Consider the following 19,633-nt stretch of genomic DNA (forward strand, 5'->3'; position numbering starts at 1 on the left):
TGATATACTTTTGGAAATCCTAGCCTAGTCACAAGGTGTTAAAGCTGAGAAAAGGCCCTGAGAGGAAAGCCAGGAATCCATAGGGCTAATTCTTTGGTCAGTGCCTTGGCTCCTCCCATATAGGGATGAGGTCAGAGGGGACCACTTAAATTATTTCTCTGGGATCTCTCTCTCTTTCTCAAGAATTGATCCCATGGTCACTTTATCACTGAGCTAAATCTCCAATCCTTTTCAAATTTTAAGACAGGGTCTTAAAACTTGGTCTCACCAAGTTTCCCAGGCTGGCCTCAAACTTTGAATCCTCATGCCTCAGTCTCCCAAGTCACTAGGATTACAGGCGTGGTGCCACCACACCCAGCTCTCAAAGTGGGCAAATTAGATAGAGGTGTCTCAGCAAAACATGACACTAAGTTGTGTGTCCTCTGCCAAGTCCCTTCCCTTCTCTGGACCTCATCTGAAGAATGTTTTCTCATCTGAAGAATGAAATAAATTTATGGACCTGCAAGCCAGGATCCTTTTCTGTTCTGATATTTTTCTTCTCTGATTCTATAGCTTCAAAGCTGAGCCCCTCCAGGAGTTGGGGAACTGTCAATTTTGGGAACTGTCACTTTGGGGAACTGCTCCCAGCAGTCAGCAAGCCTGCCTGGGGTGTGAGATGCCACCCACAAGGGCCTTGCCCCTGTTCATCCTGGCTAGGCCCGCACCTCCACCCTAGTCCCTCCCTTCGCAGCCCCTTCTGTGCACTCACAGGTAAAGCCCGGAGCTGAGGATGGGACCCCACCGCCCCCACCCAGGTTCTTCCCTCCTATCCTCCCTCCCTGGCGCCCATTAGCTAGCCCAGGCCGTGGGGGCGGTGGCTGCTGAGTCTCCGTGCCAGGCCCAGCCCCCGGAGACGCACCTGTTCTGACCTGCTGAGCAGGTTCCCAGGTTTCTGCCGTCGTTGTTGGCCACAGCGTGGGAAGCAGCTCTGGGGGAGCTCTGAGCTCCCGATTACGGCTTCTCAGGGGTAGCCACGGCTAGGTGGGTAGAAGCGGGCTGGGTCTCCTAGTGGAGACCCAAGTCGGATAGGCAGGTGCATCAGTGCCTGGGGACTTTGTAGCTTCCTGTCGACTGGGTCGTGTGCCTTATCCAGCTCTAGACCCGGCTCCCAGGGAGAACTCGGTGGAACTTCAAAATCGCTGGGCAGGTCCTCCTTTCAACCAATGCCCCTGTCCCTGGGAGCCGAGATGTGGGGGCCTGAAGGTTGGCTGTTGCTGCTGTTCCTGGCATCATTTACAGGTAGGACTTACCTGATCCATCAGGACTCTTATTTCTGAGCCCAACCTGGCACAGGCATGCACACACAAACACATAAACACACATGCATGCATTCATACAAACATTCTCTTTCCTTGGACTTGGGACAGAAGAGCCCATCTCCAGCTGCCAGGAATGCCCCCAGAAGAACCAATGTAGCTCTCTGTCCCCTGGTGAGGTCACTGTGTCTGGGGTCCCTGATTACCTCTGCCAAAACCTTACCTAGGCCTGAGCTGTGTCTAGGGGAAATAGATATGGTGACTCAGTGCAGGTGGGCAGGGAGGTGGAACTGCTGAGGACCCTGATCACCCCAGGGCTTCCTGGAAGCTCTTTGGCCTATCCTCTAGACTCCAAAGCTGGGGCTGACTCAGAGCTCAGCTGTCTCAGCAATCATCAGGTGCAGGAAGCCTGATGTCCAGGGAGCATTTCTTTCTCCTTCTCTTGTCTTTGTGATATTCTAGGGTACCAGGATTGGGGTGTCTGTTGGGGGACTATAGAGAAGCTGAGCTATCTTTTCACTCTGGCCCCTCTCTTTCCCTCGGCACACATACTGTTAAGTGTCAGGGTGACAATAGTGGCTATTTAAAGGGCTTCAGGGTCTAGGATAGGGGACCTTCTAGATAGGGTGTGGTCTCCTTTTGTTCATTTCCTGTGCCCCTGTTTTCTCAGATGTCTTATGCTGTTCCTCACAGCATACAAATATAATATACATGCAGCAGATATGAATTATCAGAGTTTATAATATTCAGAGTGGGAGTGTGTGTCGTGCGTGTGCATGCGCAAATTGCGATACCATAGATTGTTCCCAGGGTAAGAGGTAACTGAGAAATCTTTGTACTTGGGAAGATGGGGCCCTACCTGGAGAGGGCAGTTGAATCCTCAGCCTTAAGAGTAGTAATGAGGGAGTCTCAGTTGTCCAAAAGCCTCTCTGGCTGTGATTCCCATTCCCAGCTCCAACTGATGCTCTATGGAGAAGGTTAAGGCCTGGATTGCTGGATTGGTAGGGTTGGGGGCTGCTCTGGCTTTGGTCTTATAATGGAAGGTCATTGGCCCAGCCTCCAATTTCAGAATACTGAGTTCCAACCCCTGCTGCTCCCCCATCCTTGTGTCTTAATTTGCAACTTCAAGACAACCTTCCTCACTTGCTCAGGCCAAGAGGGTGGGGCCTCATTGCTGGGGCTAGGGAACCCAGCAGGCACTTTCCTGTAGGATCTACCCACACCTAAAGAATGGAGTCATGCTGTCTCAGGACTTGGAAGGGATCAAAGAGATCTACCACTCCAACTCCCTCATTTTACAGATGGGAAAACTGAGAGAAATAGATAGGGAAATGAGATCTACAAGATTACTCAGTGTCAGAAATATAACCAGGGTTAGTATCTTGGTCTCCTGACTCCTTGTTCACTAAAGAAAAGTACAATCAAATGTACACTGGGTACAGCTGAGGTTCTAGATGCTGGAGAAGCACTGGTGAATAAGACATGACCCCTACCTTCCTTTCCACGACACACAGCTTAATGTTCTTTCAAAGAGAACCCCATCTAGTTGGGAAATTGCCCCTGTCCTCACCCAGTGCCTTGATGTGAGCTGCTCAGGATATGGTACCTAAGGAGACCACTCTGCTGCTGCTTCTATAACCTCCTCAGGGCTATTGTTAACGCTCAGGGCTGATGACTCAGAACCCCCTAGTCTTAGCCTGAAAGCAGGTGTTCCCTCTCCATTGCCATCCCCATTCTACCTCTTTTGTGTGTTGACATCTCCTTAGTGCCCCTAGGAGCCTGGAGGGCTTCATGTTTCTGAATTAACCTTGGATTGGGAAATCAGAAGCCTTGGATTCCGATCCCATTTCTGCTATTAATTTGCCGAGTGATCATGAGCAACTAAGAAACTTAAATTCAGTGGGCCTAGAGCTAGGAATGGATGATCTCTGCAGATCTTCCAATTCTGAAATGCAATGACTCTGTAATTGTCCAACTCTTAGCTGGAGGGTGGGGGGTGCTGGGGTGTTGGAAGAGTTGCCCAGTCTGACTATAAAAATAGAAGGGGCAAAGGGTCTTTGCTGCATCTCTACTGGGGACCTAGAGGACCTTTCCCTAGGATATTTTCTTAGCCTTACTGCAAATTTACGCCCCCTCCCCAACTCCTGGGCCTGTAGAGCTCTGAGCCCCAGGGCCCTGCCCCACCCTTGACAGGGAGAGGAGCCCAGGCTTGGGAGGCGCCTCCAACACCACAGCTCTTTGTCTTTCCTTAATGGGATGAGTTTCCGGGTGCGTTCCCTCCCTCCTCCTTCCCCCATCTCCTGTCTTGGTGTTAAGGGGCCCAAATCTGGGAGATACCCTTCAATAAACTCCAGGTCCCCACCTTTTGTCTGGACCCAGAGGGCCCTGTAGGACCAGAGAATGAATGATTCTTTGAATTCTGAGGTCTGTCTTCAGAGGGTTAGGATGAGTTCTCTGTCTGAGGTTAGTTTCCTAGAAAGGGAGGTGCCCTGTCTCTGCTTTTCTATTCCTGTTTACAAAGGGGGGCAGGCCCTTTCCTGTAGGATCTACCCAAACCCAGAGAAGCCAGAAAGGGAAGCTTGCTTCCCCACCCAAGTGGCAAGAACTGGGAGAATCCCAGGGAAGCCCTTGGCCCCAGTGACCTTGGTTCCACCCTAGAGTTTAAGGGGACTGGGCTAAGGAGACCCCAGCAACAGAGCTTAGAGTCCATGGTTTCATCTTCTGTATTCTAGCCTCAGAATCTTGGGGTACTCTGGGCAATGTGAATGGGAGTTAGCCACAGTGTAGAGCAAGCCCAGTGAGGAGAAAATGCCTGGGCTTTCTGGCCTCCAGAACTTGTCCTTGTACTGACCACAGAGTCTGGCAGAGAGAAGGGATGGAGGTTAAATTAAGAAACTTGAGTGAGGAGGGAAGGGGATAATGGAGACTTGGGGTCTTTGGGTCTAGATCTGGGATGGAGATATATATATATATATATATATATATATATATATATATATATATATATATATATTTGGTACTGGGGATTGAACCCAGGTTTGCTTTTGTTTGGGGGGGGGGTACCAGGGATTTAACTCAGGGACACTTGACAACTGAGCCACATCCCCAGCCCTGTTTTTTGTATTTTATTTAGAGACAGGGTCTCATTGAGTTGCTTTAGCACCTTGCTTTTGCTGAGGCTGGCTTTGAATTCATGATCCTCCTGTCTCAGCTGGGATTACAGGCATGCACCACTGTGCCCAGCATACCCCCAGCTTTTTTATTTTTTATCTCATTAAGTTACTAAGGTTTTGCTAAGTTGCTGAGGCTGGCCTCGAACTTGGGATGATAATAATCTAAAACAAGAGAAATTCAAAATGGTGAACTGTCCACTGTACCTCCTAGAAGAAGGATATAGAGAGGATGATTGGGATAGGATCCTTTTTACTGAAACAGGCAGCCAACAGGGAGCCCCCCAGCCTCAGGAGCGTTCTCTATAGTTTTCTGACTGCCCTCCATTTCCCTCTAAAACTGGTGTGTCTGGGGAGCTGGGGTGGAGGCTGTGAGTTGGGGTGGGGCAGAGCTGGCCTTGGCTGGGAGGGGGCAGAGGTGGGGGGGGCAAGGATCTCAGGAGTTTGAGAGAAGCCGAATTCTGGGTCTCCCACCCACAGTGTGGCTGTTGTGGTGACGCAGCAGGGCTCAGACTCTGGCTCCGGGGGGGTTTAGGGGACTTATCTGTGCTGGGAGCTGTGTCTGGGCCAGAGACAGCTGCCTCTAGGCCTGTCCTCTCCCATTGTTCTCCTCTCTCTGTGATTGGTGTGCCCCCCTCCCCAGACACTAATCTGCAGGTGGGCGCTTTGCCCGGGGTTGGGAAGCTCTCACTAAGCCAGGGGGCTTAGGACAATGGGGGGTAAGGAGGGAGGTAGATGGGCGGGAGTCTTCTTGTTTTCAAAGTTTCTTAGCACAAGGCCAAGGTTAAGGGGGAAGGGAGGACCAAGAGTGGCTTGCTGGATTGTTTATATCATCTGTCCTGGATCGGGGCTTCGGTGCTTCCCTCCCAGGTCTTTTCTACCAAACTCACCCACATTCTCCAGGTCTCTCTGGTGGAGCTAGAGTTGTGGGGTTAGGGCAGGGAAGAGTTAACAAAGAAGAATGAGACCCTAGACAGTTTGGACCCCTCCCTCTAGCCTCAGGCAGATCTCCCCCCTTCTCACCAAACCCACACCAGACAGCCCTTACCCCGGGGCCTGGGGCTGGAGCTGGTTTTTCAGGTGGTGGCAGCAGCAGAGCTCAGACAAGAGATTCCCAGGGAGAGGCCTCGCTGGGGGGCCAGAGGTGCTGAGGGAAGCCCAGGGGGCAACAAGGGTGAGAGTCCCTTTAGTAGGAACCTGAGGAACAAGGGAGAGGGAGCTTTTGTTTTGTTCTTGTTGGGAAGGCTTGGAGGTAATTTCCCAATACCTAGAGGGACAGTGACCTCATCTCTGGGTACCTTCAGCTTGAACCTGAGATGAATCTGTCCTCAAGTCTCAGGGTGAGGGGGGGCGGGGGGCAACACTTGAGACAGGTCACACAGCAAAGGCTTAGAATCACACACCGCTGACCAAGGGCAGCTGAGACAGATGCGGAAACCAAGATAAGCAACATCAAAATATTTACTATGTGTGCAGAGTTCTGCAGGACAGGAAAACCTGACAGGCATATAGGGTATGAGATGCACATGTAATGAATGGTGCACGCACATATGTTTGCTTGCCCACGAATGCAAAACTCTTCCCTCTGGGCATAGAAAAGTAACTATATAGAACCCCTTGAAGATAAGACATGAATACATATATGTGTGAAATACCCCCAAATTCATGAAAGGACATAACCTCACAGATGTGCGAGCTCTATAGAAAGATTGGCCAGGCAAAGTATTCGGACACAAAAGACTCACACTTAGCCAAATGTGGTGGTGTATGCTATAATCCCAGTGATTTGGGAAGCTGAAGCAGAAACTAAGTTTGAGGTCAGCCTGGGCAACTTTGTGAGAACCTGTCTCAAAATAAAAAAAGGTTTGAGGTATACATCAGTGGTAGAGTACCCCTGGGTTCAATCCCTAGTATTGAAAAGAAAAAAAATACTTTTTTCCCTTTTTCTCATAGACCCACCTCTAGGACCCCTGTGTGCACCCCTATTTGTTCCAACAGAGGATATTGATAAATATAGGCCCCTCATAAAGAAAAGATCTCTTCCCCAAAGATGCTGCTGTGGTTGGGTATGTGAGGTATCAGCCTCAGTTTCCCCTTTGATCAGAGGCCAGGCCTCACACAGAAAGGAAAGTTGGGATCTAGGCAAAACGTGGGGTGCAGCCAGCTAGCCCAAGCCAGGAATGGAGGACCTTGTCTGGGAGCGGGCGGGGTACACAGAGGGCAGGGCCCCAAAGAGGCCCGAAGGGGCCTGGCCAGGGGTGGGGGAGGCTGAGGGCAGGGATCCCGTCTGGCCAGTTGGGCCTGTTCTCTTCCTTGCGCAAGGTGGTGGTGGCTGTGGCTAGGCCTGCTGCTGTGTGGCGGCTTCTGAGTCACCAAGGCTCCTGACCAGCGTCCTGGTGCTCCTGGGAGGCAAGGAGGGGAGGGTCGGGGAGGAGTGCCCAGCTAGCTAGAGTCCACTAGCCTCAGCAAACAATTTGCAGCAGAAGGGTCTGTGGGCTTGGCCTGGCCTGGCCACCACATGCCCGCAGGGTGACCTCACCAGGCAGGCCGTGTGTCTCCTTGGGTCTGGTGACATCATCATGCTGACGCCAGGCAGGCACTGGGTGGGGAAGAGGAGGAGGCAGTCCTGGCCTGCCCTGGCCTGAGCTCCTGAGCTCCTGAGTCCATTAAGCCCAGGACAAGGACTCTAGGGCCCGAGTTCATTTTTTTTTTTTTTTCCCTTCTTTTGCAGCTTAGGGGATGGATGGAAGGTAGTTGGAGGAGAGAGTTGCCTCAGCCTGAGATGTTCCTATTAAATTGTGGATTTAGGACCATGGGAGGGTGGGTGCTGCAGGAGAGATCCAGAAGGGACTTTCTTGTTTCATTGGGTTTTCATTCTGCAAAGCTTGAGCTTGTTTTGGGGGGTGGAGCTCTTGGACTCACAGGTCTAAGGGACATGGAGGACTTGGGCTCATGTATGTGTTCTGCCCTAGAAGGTGATTTTTTGCGGGGTGGAATATGAGGGGGAAGATGATTGGCAGATACAGGGATGGGGATGGGATATATGCCATCTGACATCATCCCAGAAACGATCTTTAGAGAAAATTGAATGTTTCAATGGGGCAGGCCTTAGGATCCCTGTGACCTACATGGTCACCAGTATTTGAGGCAGAGAGTATTCCAGGGAGCCTCTATCCCAAGCCTGACCCCAGTTCTTCTTTTGCAGTCCTCCTTCTCTCTCCAGTGCCAGAAAGGAGGTGCCTGGGAGGGGTGCAGGTGGTTAGCTGGACTCCCAGGCTGGGCTGGGTGGGACCAAAATAAGCTTAGGCAGGTCAGGGCCCTGGTATCTGGCCCTTCAAGTCTGTCCCGTCTGGTCTGGGCCCTCCCAACTCCCAGCAGAGTCTTCCCTCCCTCTTCTCCTGCCAGCAGGACCGTAGGACCCCTTTTTCTGCCTCATTGGAAACCTCTCGTCCACTCAATGTTTCACTGTCTCCCTCCATGTCTGCCTCCCTTCCCTCTTCCTCTGTCTAGTCCAGAGGTGCTCCCTTTGTCTATGACCCAAATAACCAGCCAATCCTTATCCTGACTCCACCCCAAGGTTGCCATGACAATGCCCTCCCTGCCGGGACCAACCAAGGACTGTACTCATCCTACCCTTTCTTTCTCTGCCCTTGTCTCTCACTCATCCATTTTCCCATTCACTCATTCATCCAGTTGGTCAGTTAATAAACTTTCATCGAGCACCAGTTATGTGTCTGGCATGAAGACCACATGAACACAAAATCAGAAACCATATTTCCATATGTGATGTGTGGTCCAGTTTCTGCTCTGTAGGAGCTCAATCTGGTGGGGGAGGCAGACAAGAAAACAGCAAATGCAATCTATGGGATACAGTTAGGACAGGGGGAAAAGCGAAGAATTAGGAGAGTACGAAGGAAGGACATCCAAGGCTGCCTGGGGTAGGGCTGGGGAGGGACGACTCCAGGAGGAAGTGATGCCTAAGCAGAGTCTTAAAGCATGAGTAGGAGTCCTCCAGACAATGATGAGTAGGAGCTACCAGACACAGGGAGGAGGGCATTCCAGGCAGGGGTACAGTATGAGCAAAGGTGAGGATCAACAGGGTGTGTGGGGTGCTGGGCAGAAGCAGCGACTATAACTCGTTGGGAGTTGCTGGAATATACGTCTAAGTCAGGGAGCTCTTGCCACACCAGAGCACCCTTCTGACCCAGCCCTTGGTCCCGTGTTTCACATTTCATTCCACAACTCACACATTTATTTCTTCCCAACCATGAGCTTCTCCAGGCCCTGCCTCTTTCATAAGGTATTCATTCTGGAAATTCTGTTGTCATTGAGTCTCTCCTCTCCCTCATCTCTCTTTTTGGTCAATGATCAATCCAATCCCTGTCAAATTTCCCTCCAGGAACTGTTTGCTCTTTCCTGCCCCAGCAACACCATCCCAGGACAGCAGCTGTCTTTGGTCTGCCTACTCTCTGGTCCAACTGCACATCACCTCTTACCTTGCACTACTCACAGGGCTAAGGAACCTTCAGTGACTCCCCGTCTACTCTTGACCAAATCTAAATTCCTTTGCCTGGCATGGAAGGTTCTGGGCAATTTAGCCCCACCCTACCCCAGCCATATTTTCCACTCCTGTTCAACATACACACCCTAATTTAGGTTGGGTCCTCTCCTCTGCTTCCTGAAACCAGCCAGCCTTGCCACTACTTCTTCACTCACCTTGATCTTTTACTTGAAATGCCTTTCTAGGTCTCTCTCCCTGCTAATCCTATGCAACTCATCCATGAGGCCCTCCCCCATGACTCAAGCCCACAGTGACTGCCTCATCATACAACTGGCCTGCAACACACCACTAGGCACCAAATCAGAAACAATCATGGCATATTTCCATGAGTATCTCTTCTTCCTAAACAGACCTCTGGTTTCATGAGGGTAGGGAATGGATCTTTATTTGCAAGTTTATATGATGAATATCTGATTCCAAAGACTTCTTCAAGTGCTTCATACTGCTGCCCATCGATGTGCACAACACTACTCCTTCATCTCTGGTCCTAATTCTGCCTCACCAATCTGACCCTATTGCTATGTATCTGTCCTGACCTCATCTTTCTGGGCCTCTGACCTGGGCCGTGTCTTTGGTGACTTGCTCATTTTTGCCTCTGAGACTTGGTTCATGCCATTCCTCCCACTTGGAATACCTTCTACTCTCTGAGAATCCAGTTTCTCACCTTCAAGCCATGAAAAGAAAATTCCAAAGGGCCTCGCTGGATGAACTCTTCTCACCCTACCTGCTCCAGCCAGACACCAATGGTTCTGGACTCTTGCTGTGGCTCTCTGCCACACTTCCTGAAAGCATTCACTTTTACTTAGGTGGTAGGTTTAGTCTCCTGTGAAAGCTCGCTGGTGACTTTCCCTGTTTCTGTGTGCACAAATTCCATTTCCCTGAGGACTAGGAGCTCCCCGAGGGCAGGGGCTGGGTCTCTGGTCCTATTAAAGCCTCCCACCTTACAATTGCTCAGGATACAATCCTAGGCTACAAGAGGGTGTGAGTCTTCCATAAATTGTCTGTGTGGCCTTAGGCAAGTCACTTCCTCTCTCTGGGTCTCAGTTTCCTCATCTGTTAAATGGCGATAATAACGCCTACCTCTTGGGAATGTTTTGTGGATCTAATGAGGTAATGAACTGAATGCGCTTTGCAAGCATAAAATGCTCCAGGAGTTCCAGGAGTTCCGGCCGCTTTGGCTGTCATTATCATTATGATTGTGTTCCCTTGACTCTGGCTGCACCCCTAATCCTGTGTGCTCCTGTCTGCCTCCTGCAGGCCAGTGCCCCGCGGGTGTGCTGGAGACCACGGACTTGGTCACCGTTGTGCTGGGCCAGGACGCAAAGCTGCCCTGCTTCTACCGAGGGGAACCCGACGAGAAGGTGGGGCAGGTAGCATGGGCTCGGGTGGACGCGAACGAGGGTGCCCAGGAGCTGGCGCTACTGAACTCCAAATATGGGCTACACACAAGCTCAGCCTACGAGGGTCGCGTGGAACAACCACCCCCGCCACGGGACCCCCTGGACGGCTCAGTGCTCCTGCGCAACGCAGTGCAAGCAGATGAGGGCGAGTACGAGTGTCGGGTCAGCACCTTCCCTTCTGGCAGCTTCCAGGCGCGGCTGCGGCTCCGAGTGCTGGGTAAGTGGTTCCAGCTGGGCATGGCGGGGGCTGCTGTGTGTGTGCAGAAGCACCAGACGCCCAGACTCAGGGTCAAGGAGGGCAGAAGCTGGAGGCAGGAGGAATAGAGACGGGACCACAAAGACAGATGGGCCTGGGCTGGTGGCCAGGCCTATAATCCTAGCGACTTGGGAGGATGAGGCAGAGGGATGGAAAGTTCGAGGCCAGTCTGGGCAATTTAGTGAGATCTGTCTCAAAATTAAAAATAAAAGGGCTGGGGATGTAGTTCAGTGGTAGAGGGCTCCTGGGTTCAAGTCCCACAACAGGGGAGTGGGGACCAGTGATAGACAGGGCAACTGCGAAACAGGAATAAAAACATAGGATACTCTGGGGTGAGGGAGAACCATCCTTTTTATTCCTCCACCCAGTTCAGAAATTCTTTCCAAGTAACTCCCAAACCTGGGGAAGAATCCATTTTGGGGAAGTTCTTCCTTCTGATAACCTGAAATTGCCCTCTGTGTTATTTTGCCTGCTAGAGCAATGTAACACCTGGCCTTTCAAGGAATTGAAGACCGTTGTTAAGGACCTCCACCCAAATCTGCTCTTCTCCGAGCTACACTTACTGGTTCCTACCACCATTTCACTAAAGACACTGATTCAAAGCCTCCCTTGCCATCCTGGGCTCCATGGTTTTAAAATGTGAGGCCCAGATGTGGACAAGAGAGCCAGCTCTGGTATGGCCATGCATAACCAGGAGGAACCTTCAGTGAATGTGGTCTGAGAGCACAATTGCCTTTTAAACCACTATTGTGGGCACTTGTGGTCAACCTGGACCTATGGTCAGATTAAGTCTTTACCATTCTATGCTTGGGTTTTTAACATTTTGAAGCTAAAATTAAAGGTCTTTATATAGTTTTCCTTTATCCACATAGAAGGTAGTAACTCCAGCCTTGGTGTAGAAAATCTGAGTGTGAATCTAGACTTCATCACCTAAGACCTTGAGCAAGTCATTTAACTTCTCTGAGCTTTAGTTTCCTCACCTGAAAAATAAGGATGCTAATACCTATCTCATTCGCTAGTTGACAGAATTAAATGAGATAACATTTGTAAAGTGTTTAGCATAATAATTGACACACAGTAAGTATTTACTAAATGGTGGCTATTATTATTATTAGATAGTGTCTAGTTAGTTTTTAAATTACTTCATTATTTTTATTTAAAAAATGACCCATCTCATTGTAAAAAAATTCAAACAATGGAGAAAGATACAGTCACTTAAAATTCTACCACTTATCTGGTGTACTTGTTAGTGAAATAAGAGAAAAACTAGGGAGCTGAGTGTGGTGGCATATGCCCATAATTCTAATGAGTTGGAAGACTGAGGTAGGGGGATTATGAGTTTCAGGTTAGCCTGGTCAACTTAGTGAGAACCTGTCTCAAATTTTTTCCCTTCCTTTTTTTTTAAAAAATATATATATATTTTTAGTTGCAGTTGGGATCCAATACCTTTATTTTATTTATTTATTTTTATATGGTGCTGAGGATCGAACCCAGTGCCTTGCATGTGCTAGTTGAGTGCTCTACCACTGAGCCAGAACCCCAGCCCCTCAAAATTAAAAAAAAAAAAAATTAAAAAGGGACTGAGGATGTAGTTTAGTGCTATAGCACCCCTAGTTTCAATCCCCAGCACTGGGGTGGGGTAGAAAAGGAAAAAAGAAAAAGAAGACGAAGGAAGAGGGGGCGGGCAGCCTAAAGTTTGCAATGGTGCAAGACTACAGTGGGATGGAGTGGGGCTGGGGCCTCCTGAGAGGGCTTGTGCAGACCCGGGAACTCTGCCTTCATCCATCCACAGTGCCTCCCCTGCCCTCACTGATTCCTGGTCCACCGCTAGAAGAGGGCCAGGGCCTGACGTTGGCAGCCTCCTGCACAGCTGAGGGGAGCCCAGCCCCACAAGTGTCCTGGGACACAGAGGTCAAAGGCACACCATCCAGCCGCTCCTTCACGCACTCTCGCTCTGCTGCTGTCACTTCAGAGTTCCATCTGGTGCCTAGCCGTAGCATGAATGGGCAGCCACTTACCTGCGTGGTGTCTCACCCTGGCTTGCTCCAGGACCAAAGGATCACCCACACCCTCCAAGTGGCTTGTGAGTACTTAGATGCTTGGGTAGACAGGTCTCATGGGTTATAAAAGGGTTGGTGAGACACTGTGAGATCCCCCAAGTCCCTCCAGGCTGGCCAGCCTGGGTCCTGAGGCTATAATGTGTAAAAGTTGAAAGGTAGAAGACCTGGAGTCCAATGCCAGATAACGTTGGTGAATCACTGAGATCTCTCTGAGCTTGTGTCCTTATCTTTACAGAGGAGATTGCCTTGCTTTGCATCTTTGTTGGGAGAATCAAATATAAACATGGAATTGAAAGCACTTTGCAAAATATACATTTTAGGGTTTGGAGGCAGATTTGGGAAAGCTCTCGTTCTGTTTACCAGCTGTTATTTAATCTTGTTAGGCTTCATTTTCTTCATCAGTGAAATGAGTATAATTATACCAACTTTATGGGATTTTGATGAAAATTAGCAACCACGAAGCAAAGCATTTCACACAGAGCTCAAAGTATAGGAAAGCTCAGGAAACAGCAGAGACTGTATTCCCAGCAGTATACATCAAGTCTCTGGGCAGAGGTGGGAGGGACCATTTTCAGCTCCAGCTGCTCTTACATTTGGCACAAAGTAGGTCCTCAACAAATGTTTGTTAAAGAAATGATTGAACCAGGCACAGTGGCACATGCCTGTAATAACAGCAACTCAAGAGGCTGAGGCAGGAGGATCACAAGTTTGAGGCCAGCCTGGGCAACTCAGCAAGACCCTACCTCAAAATAAAAAAAAATAAAAATGAGCTGAGGATGTAGTTCAGTGGTAGAGCAGTCCTTGGTTCAAGCCTCAGTACTAAAAAAGAAAGAAAGGAAAGGATAAACTAGTATGATTGTAGGATTGTAGTATTGTTAAACCTTCAAAGACTCTAATAGCATTTATTGAGCAAGTGGCTAGCACTTTGCTAGGCACCTCGGGAGATCCAGAAAAAGTGTGACACTTGAGGAACTTATTGGCTCATAACTCAGGTAAAGCAATATAGACTCTGAGCTTAGGAGAGGGAACCATGTGGCCAGGAGCTGTGGGCCAAGTGTGGTGCAGCTAGGTTTGGAAGCACATGAGTAGGATGGAAAAAGTCAAGGGGAGGCTATTCCAGGCAGGGTGGGGCAGGGGGCAGGGCCCTTCTAGGAATCCCATGATTAAAGGCATCATTCCCATGCTTTTTCCTCCCACCTCCCATTCCAGTCCTTGCTGAGGCCTCTGTCAGGGGCCTTGAGGACCAAAAGCTGTGGCATGTTGGCAGAGAAGGAGCTATGCTCAAGTGCCTGAGTGAAGGACAGCCCCCTCCCTCATACAACTGGACACGGTAAGAGGACTTACCATGGTGAGGACTAGGCTTGGGGCTAGGGTCATCCCCTCCCAGGGCCAGCACATGCTCATTATGGGCTGGAATCATATATTCAAACTTATGATAAGCTAGGGCGCATGTTCAGACCTATACAAGAATATGCATGGTCACCAAATATTGTTGGCTTGTTCCAGGGCTTCTAGGATACATGGTCATTGGTAGAAAATAAAATGGATAAATTCTTGGCTCTTTTCCCCTAACTTTTAACTTGTGAAATACAGCATAATATTAGGGATAGGGCTGTAGCTCAGTGGTAGAGCACTTGCCTAGCATGCATGAGTCACTGGTTTCTATCTCTAGCACTGGAAAACACACACACACAAGCCCATGGTATTAAATATTAATATTTTATAAATTTAGGTGAGTGCATAAAGTGCATGAGATGAAGAAGACAGCTGGATGTAACTATTGTTACACCAACACTCATTCCTATCATTGCCACAATATTGCCAGTACCTCAAAAACACCCTCCCACTTTCTCCAGCTCCCTCAAGAGTCCTGGTTTTTATTCCAGGGTCTGAGATGTCCAGAGACCAGAAAGAGATAGCGTGCACACATGTGTGATACCATAACAGATATGTTCTCACATGTGGGCGTATGAGCGATGCATGCTTTGTGCCTGGCACTAGGTTTGCGTGCCCACTATGCATCACAGGTGTTGGAGCCCTCAGTCACATTTTCCAAGTACCCCTGAGCCCAACTAGGGCTGCAGTGTCCTATGGTGTGGACTTTATAGCATGTGTGCCTGGTACCCAGTGCTGGATGACGTGATACCTATGGGAGAATGTGGGATGGCACGCGTGTGGATCTTCCCTGAGTGTGTGTGGGGGGTGCCCGGGTCAGGCTGGGCGGCAGGGAGAGGGGCCTCTGCCTAGACCTGCCTAGGGGAGGGCGGGGCACCGTGGGAACAGCCGGCGGCTCTGGGTGACGTCATGGGGGAGGGGGGGTGAGAGCTGTCTGGACATGCTGGGTGGTGGCAGCCTCAACCCGCCCTAGAAGGCACCCTTCAGCTTTCCTATCCTCCAGGCTGGATGGGCCTCTGCCCAGTGGGGTACGAGCAGAAGGGGACACTCTTGGCTTTCCCCCACTGACCACTGAGCATAGTGGCATCTACGTCTGCCATGTTAGCAATGAGCTTTCCTCGAGGGATTCTCAGGTCACTGTGGATATTCTTGGTAAGCATGGGGGTGGGGAATGGTTGGAGAAGAGAAAAGGGACCTGGGCCTAGGGCAAGGGGAGGGTTGGGGGTAGTAACAGGAAGCAAAAGAAAGAATTGGGGAAAGTATTTATTTAGGGGGACAGGATGGTTTTTGCAGAGGGTCTAGCTGAGTGGGTGATTGTGGATGTGGTATATGAGGGTGGTGTGTGAGGGCATTGGGGTCATGGTGGTTCGAGGATATGGGCATGCACTTCAGACAATGGCCTGTCTCCAGCAGACCCTCAGGACCCAGGGCAACAGGTGGATCTAGTGTCAGCATCCGTGGTGGTGGTGGGTGTAATCGCTGCCCTCTTGTTCTGCCTTCTGGTGGTGGTGGTGATACTCATGTCCCGATACCATCGGCGCAAGGCCCAGCAGATGACCCAGAAATAGTGAGTACTGGCTCTCCTTGGTGGGTAGAATTAAGCTGGGAATGAAAAGGAAGCAAGCAGAAGGTGGGACAGAACAGAGGAAAGAAAGGAGACTGAGTAGCCAGACATCTGGGGAGCTTATGGACCAGAAGTGGACAGTCTTTAGGAGGTGAGAGGGGCTTGAGGGGCCTGGACCACAGCTGGGTGGTGGGAGCTGTTTGGCCTGAGTGAGGATCAGAGACATGCAACTATGTGCACTTGCTCACACACAGGGCACACATGCTCTGCTGCCACACTGCCACCTGCAGCCACACACTCATACCTGCAGGGCTGGCAGAGCATCCACACCATGCAGCCGGGTCTCACATAGACACCTAGCTAGGCTCACCTTGGGTGGCCTGTTGCTACCCTCAGTTCCTGACAAGGGGGTGTCTTTCCCAGTGAGGAGGAACTGACCCTGACCAGGGAGAACTCCATCCGGAGGCTGCACTCTCATCACACAGACCCCAGGAGCCAGGTGTGTGCCAAGGTGGGGTGTGTGCATAGGGGTGGCTTGTGTCTGGGTGTCTATGCAGACCAGGAGCACAGTCCTCCACCAGTCTGGCTGTGACTTGGCTGGGCTGGGCTGTGGATGGGGTTGGGGAGTGTCACTTCTTTGGGACTGGGAAGACTCCTTGTAAGGCCCCCTTCACCATTAGCCTGGGGGTTGCTCTGGGAATCTACCACTAGTTCTGGGTCCAGGGTGGGGTTGGGATGGCAGTGGGGAAATGAGGTTGTATCAGAGAGGGAATGGACCTGTGGGGTTGGGGGAAGGGTGATTAGGGAGGAGGCTGGTGGGAGGACAAGTGGTGAAAAGGCTGAGGGGAGGAGGCTGAGCTCTCTTTTAACTCCTCCCCCATGTCTGGGCCCTGCAGCCGGAGGAGAGTGTAGGGCTGAGAGCCGAGGGCCACCCCGATAGTCTCAAGGACAACAGTAGCTGCTCTGTGATGGTGAGGCCCCCGGCCCCACCGGTGTTCCCACCACTCTCCTCAGGCCCCTCTCCTGGCCCCAAATGTGGTGCGTTAGCAGTCCCCTTACCAGTCCCTCGCGCCTCAGCCCTGGCTCATATGTGGCCCAACCCCGAATCTGTGTTGTGCCTTCATACTCCCTCTCCCCTTCCCTTCCCCGTGCCTAACATTTGTTCCTGGCCCCTGATCTCAGAGCCCCTGTACCTGTGGGACAGTCGTTACCCCCGCTTTGCCTGACCTCTTATCCCACCGTGACCCAACCATCCCCCATTGTATCTGAATGCCCTGCTTTGGTTCCTGACTTGACCTCTGCCCTTGGTCTCCAGAGTGAAGAGCCAGAAGGCCGCAGTTACTCCACACTGACCACAGTGCGGGAGATTGAAACTCAGACCGAATTGCTATCTCCAGGCTCTGGAAGGGCAGAGGAAGAGGAAGATCGAGATGAAGGCATCAAACAGGCCATGAACCATTTTGTTCAGGAGAATGGGACCCTGCGGGCCAAGCCCACGGGCAATGGCATCTACATCAATGGTCGGGGACACCTGGTCTGACCCAGGTCTGCCTCCCTCCCCTAGGCCTGGCTCCTTCTGCTGACATGGGGGATTTTAACTCATCTCAGGGGGGCCTCCTTAAATGCCCCAATCTCTTGAGGAAGATGCTCCCCACCCCACTGACTGCTCCATGTTTTCCTCCAATCCTCCTGTTTATTGGGAGGGCTCCATTGGTTGAGTCTCTCCCACTGTGTGTGCAGGTCACTGTGTGTGTGTGATTTTGTGTTTGTGTGAGCATTCACGGTATGTGGAGGGATGATTGTCTATGGTTATATATTGTGCTGTCATGTTAAAGTCCAAGTGGACAGTGATGTGTGTGCCACAGGATTTGGGTGGCTGTGTGGGGAGTGATGTCAAGGTTTGGTTTATGTGTGATGTGACTGTGTGACCTCTGCCTGCAAATGCAGGTGTTTTCCTCAGACCCCAGAGCAGTATTAATGATGCAGAGGTTGGAGGTGAGAGGTGGAGACTATGGGTCAGATCCAGGTGTGCGGGCATAGCTGGAGCTGGAATCTGGCCTCTGAAGTGGGGGAGCTGGGTTCCCACCACTCTGGAGCCACCGGGCAAGTGTGAAGTGGCTGCCCAGGGGTCTGCCAGAGGTTTGAACTGTTACACGGAAGAAGCCCTCTGCCCTCTGGTGGCCTGTGGGCCTGCTGCATGTACATACTTTCTGTAAATAAACTCACAGGGAGCTTTCAGAGCGCTACTCCAGTTCCCGTGTAAGAGAAAGAGAAAAAAAAATTAAAAACCTTTTGATTTATCTGCATGTTTGTTACTGGGATTGCTTACTGGGAGGCCAGCCAAATTAGGAATTCAGCAAAGCTGGACCTCACTCAGACCCTACTCAGTGGGCTAATTTCTGTGATTGTGAAAGGTGATTCTAGGGCATCTTCACCTAGGCAGTCCCTGTAGAGGGAGCCTGACGGCTGGTGACATCTGGAATTGGGGTGTGAGCCTGGTGGCTACTGGCTAAGGGAGAACAAGAAAGTCTTCTTGATCCAAACAGCCCCTCACCTTTTCCCCTAGCCCCATTCCGTTTTTTTAGTTGTATTCACAGTTGTTTGTGGTCCCTTTTAGTATCCCACCCTGGAGTAGTGGAGAGAGGGTAGTTCTTATAGATGGGGGAGGGTGAATGTTCAGGTGAGGGGAAGGAGGCGCCAGGGGTGAGAATGACTCCTTTTCCCAGGGGTTTCTGGGTCGTTGATTCAGGGCTCTTTTGGCAGTTTCTCTGAGTGGGGTTTGGGGTTAGATGTTTATATTTATTTGGCCTCAAACCGAATAGCAAGATTTAGGGCTATGGATGTGGCTCAATGGTAGAGTAGCTTGCTTAGTATGCCTGAGACTGAGGGTTCAATTCTTAGCACTAAAAAAAATAAAGAGAGAGAGAGAGGCCGGGGGTGGGGTGGGGGGGGAAGAAGAGGGAGAGAGAATACTGAGAACTAGTGCCTGTGTGGCTTGAACTCTGCTGGATTTCTGGACCAAAGGAGAGGCTCCCAGCCTCTGTTAGCCCAGTTGGCCCAGGACTTTGTGGACCCCAAAGATCTGGTATCCTAGTATGTACATTTTGTGTAAATATGTGCATATTTGTACATAAAATGATATTCTGTTTTAAAATAAACAGATAAAACCTGTTCTGTCTGATTTCTGTCTTTTGCCTTGAACCATAAAAGCCCTCAGCGCTTGATCCCTGTGTCAGTACCAAGTAGGGCAGGAACCTGGATACCTGTAGCTGGGAGGGAAAGGGCAGAGAATGGCTTCCACAAGGCCTCCAATCATCTCTGAGGGTCCCCAGGTTGGAGAGTAGAGCTAAGAACCCCTTCTGGGAGAGTCAGTGTCTTAGTTCAAAAACCTTTCTTGTACTGGAGACTTAAAACAACAGTTGTGTAAAATAGACAGTGGTGTACCCTTTTGACAGATAAAGAAACTGAAACCCAAGTTAAATGAACTCCACAGACTGTTAGAGCTGAAAGGATAATTTAAAGATCATCTAGTCTGTGCCCTTTATTATCATATGTGTGGAAACTGAGACTCAGAGAAATAATGTGGCTTGGCTGAGGTGTGAGGCCTGTCAAAGTGGAGCCTGGGAATGCTCCCTCCTGGGTGTACTTCTCAGGCCCTGTACCACCTTCCTCCTAGGCAAACCTCAGGTCTCCACGATGGACCCAAGGATTCTGGTCTCTAGGGGTGTCAGTCACCTGCTCATGCCCTAGGCGCCATCACCCCACCCCAGGGCTCTGACGTCACCTCTCCTTGACCAATGGGTGAAGTTCCAGCAATGGGTGAGGATGTGAGTGTCAGCTACCTCCCCCACCCCAGGCCCTGTGGTTGCAAAGATGCTCTAACAGGAAGCGGGTTTGAGGAGCTGCACAGCTTCCTGCCCCCCCAACCCCCC

At 50.6% G+C, this 19,633-nt stretch overlaps 1 protein-coding gene across 1 annotated transcript; it reads left to right on the top strand.

Annotated features, from left to right (window-relative positions):
• The first annotated feature begins 1,202 nt into the window (after positions 1–1,202).
• On the top strand, positions 1,203–17,241 carry Nectin4 (nectin cell adhesion molecule 4). The gene is made up of 9 exons (XM_027950798.2): positions 1,203–1,278; positions 10,284–10,643; positions 12,475–12,765; positions 13,952–14,072; positions 15,141–15,289; positions 15,551–15,704; positions 16,125–16,200; positions 16,598–16,672; positions 17,017–17,241. Exons 1-9 carry the CDS (start codon positions 1,203–1,205, stop codon positions 17,239–17,241), a joined length of 1,527 nt encoding a protein of 508 aa, XP_027806599.1.
• Positions 17,242–19,633: the final 2,392 nt, after the last annotated feature.

Source organism: Marmota flaviventris, chromosome 10 (assembly GCF_047511675.1).
Source record: "Marmota flaviventris isolate mMarFla1 chromosome 10, mMarFla1.hap1, whole genome shotgun sequence".
Classification (NCBI taxonomy): domain Eukaryota; kingdom Metazoa; phylum Chordata; class Mammalia; order Rodentia; family Sciuridae; genus Marmota; species Marmota flaviventris.

What these genes read in the sequence shown, in the direction of transcription:
- Nectin4 (XM_027950798.2), top strand. Translation starts at nt 1,203, where the DNA reads ATGCCCCTGTCCCTGGGAGCCGAGATGTGGGGGCCTGAAGGTTGGCTG. An exon ending in GCTGCGGCTCCGAGTGCTGG is followed by an intron (nt 10,644 to 12,474) that starts GTAAGTGGTTCC and finishes ATCCATCCACAG; the next exon opens with TGCCTCCCCTGCCCTCACTG. An exon ending in CAGCAGATGACCCAGAAATA is followed by an intron (nt 15,705 to 16,124) that starts GTGAGTACTGGC and finishes TGTCTTTCCCAG; the next exon opens with TGAGGAGGAACTGACCCTGA.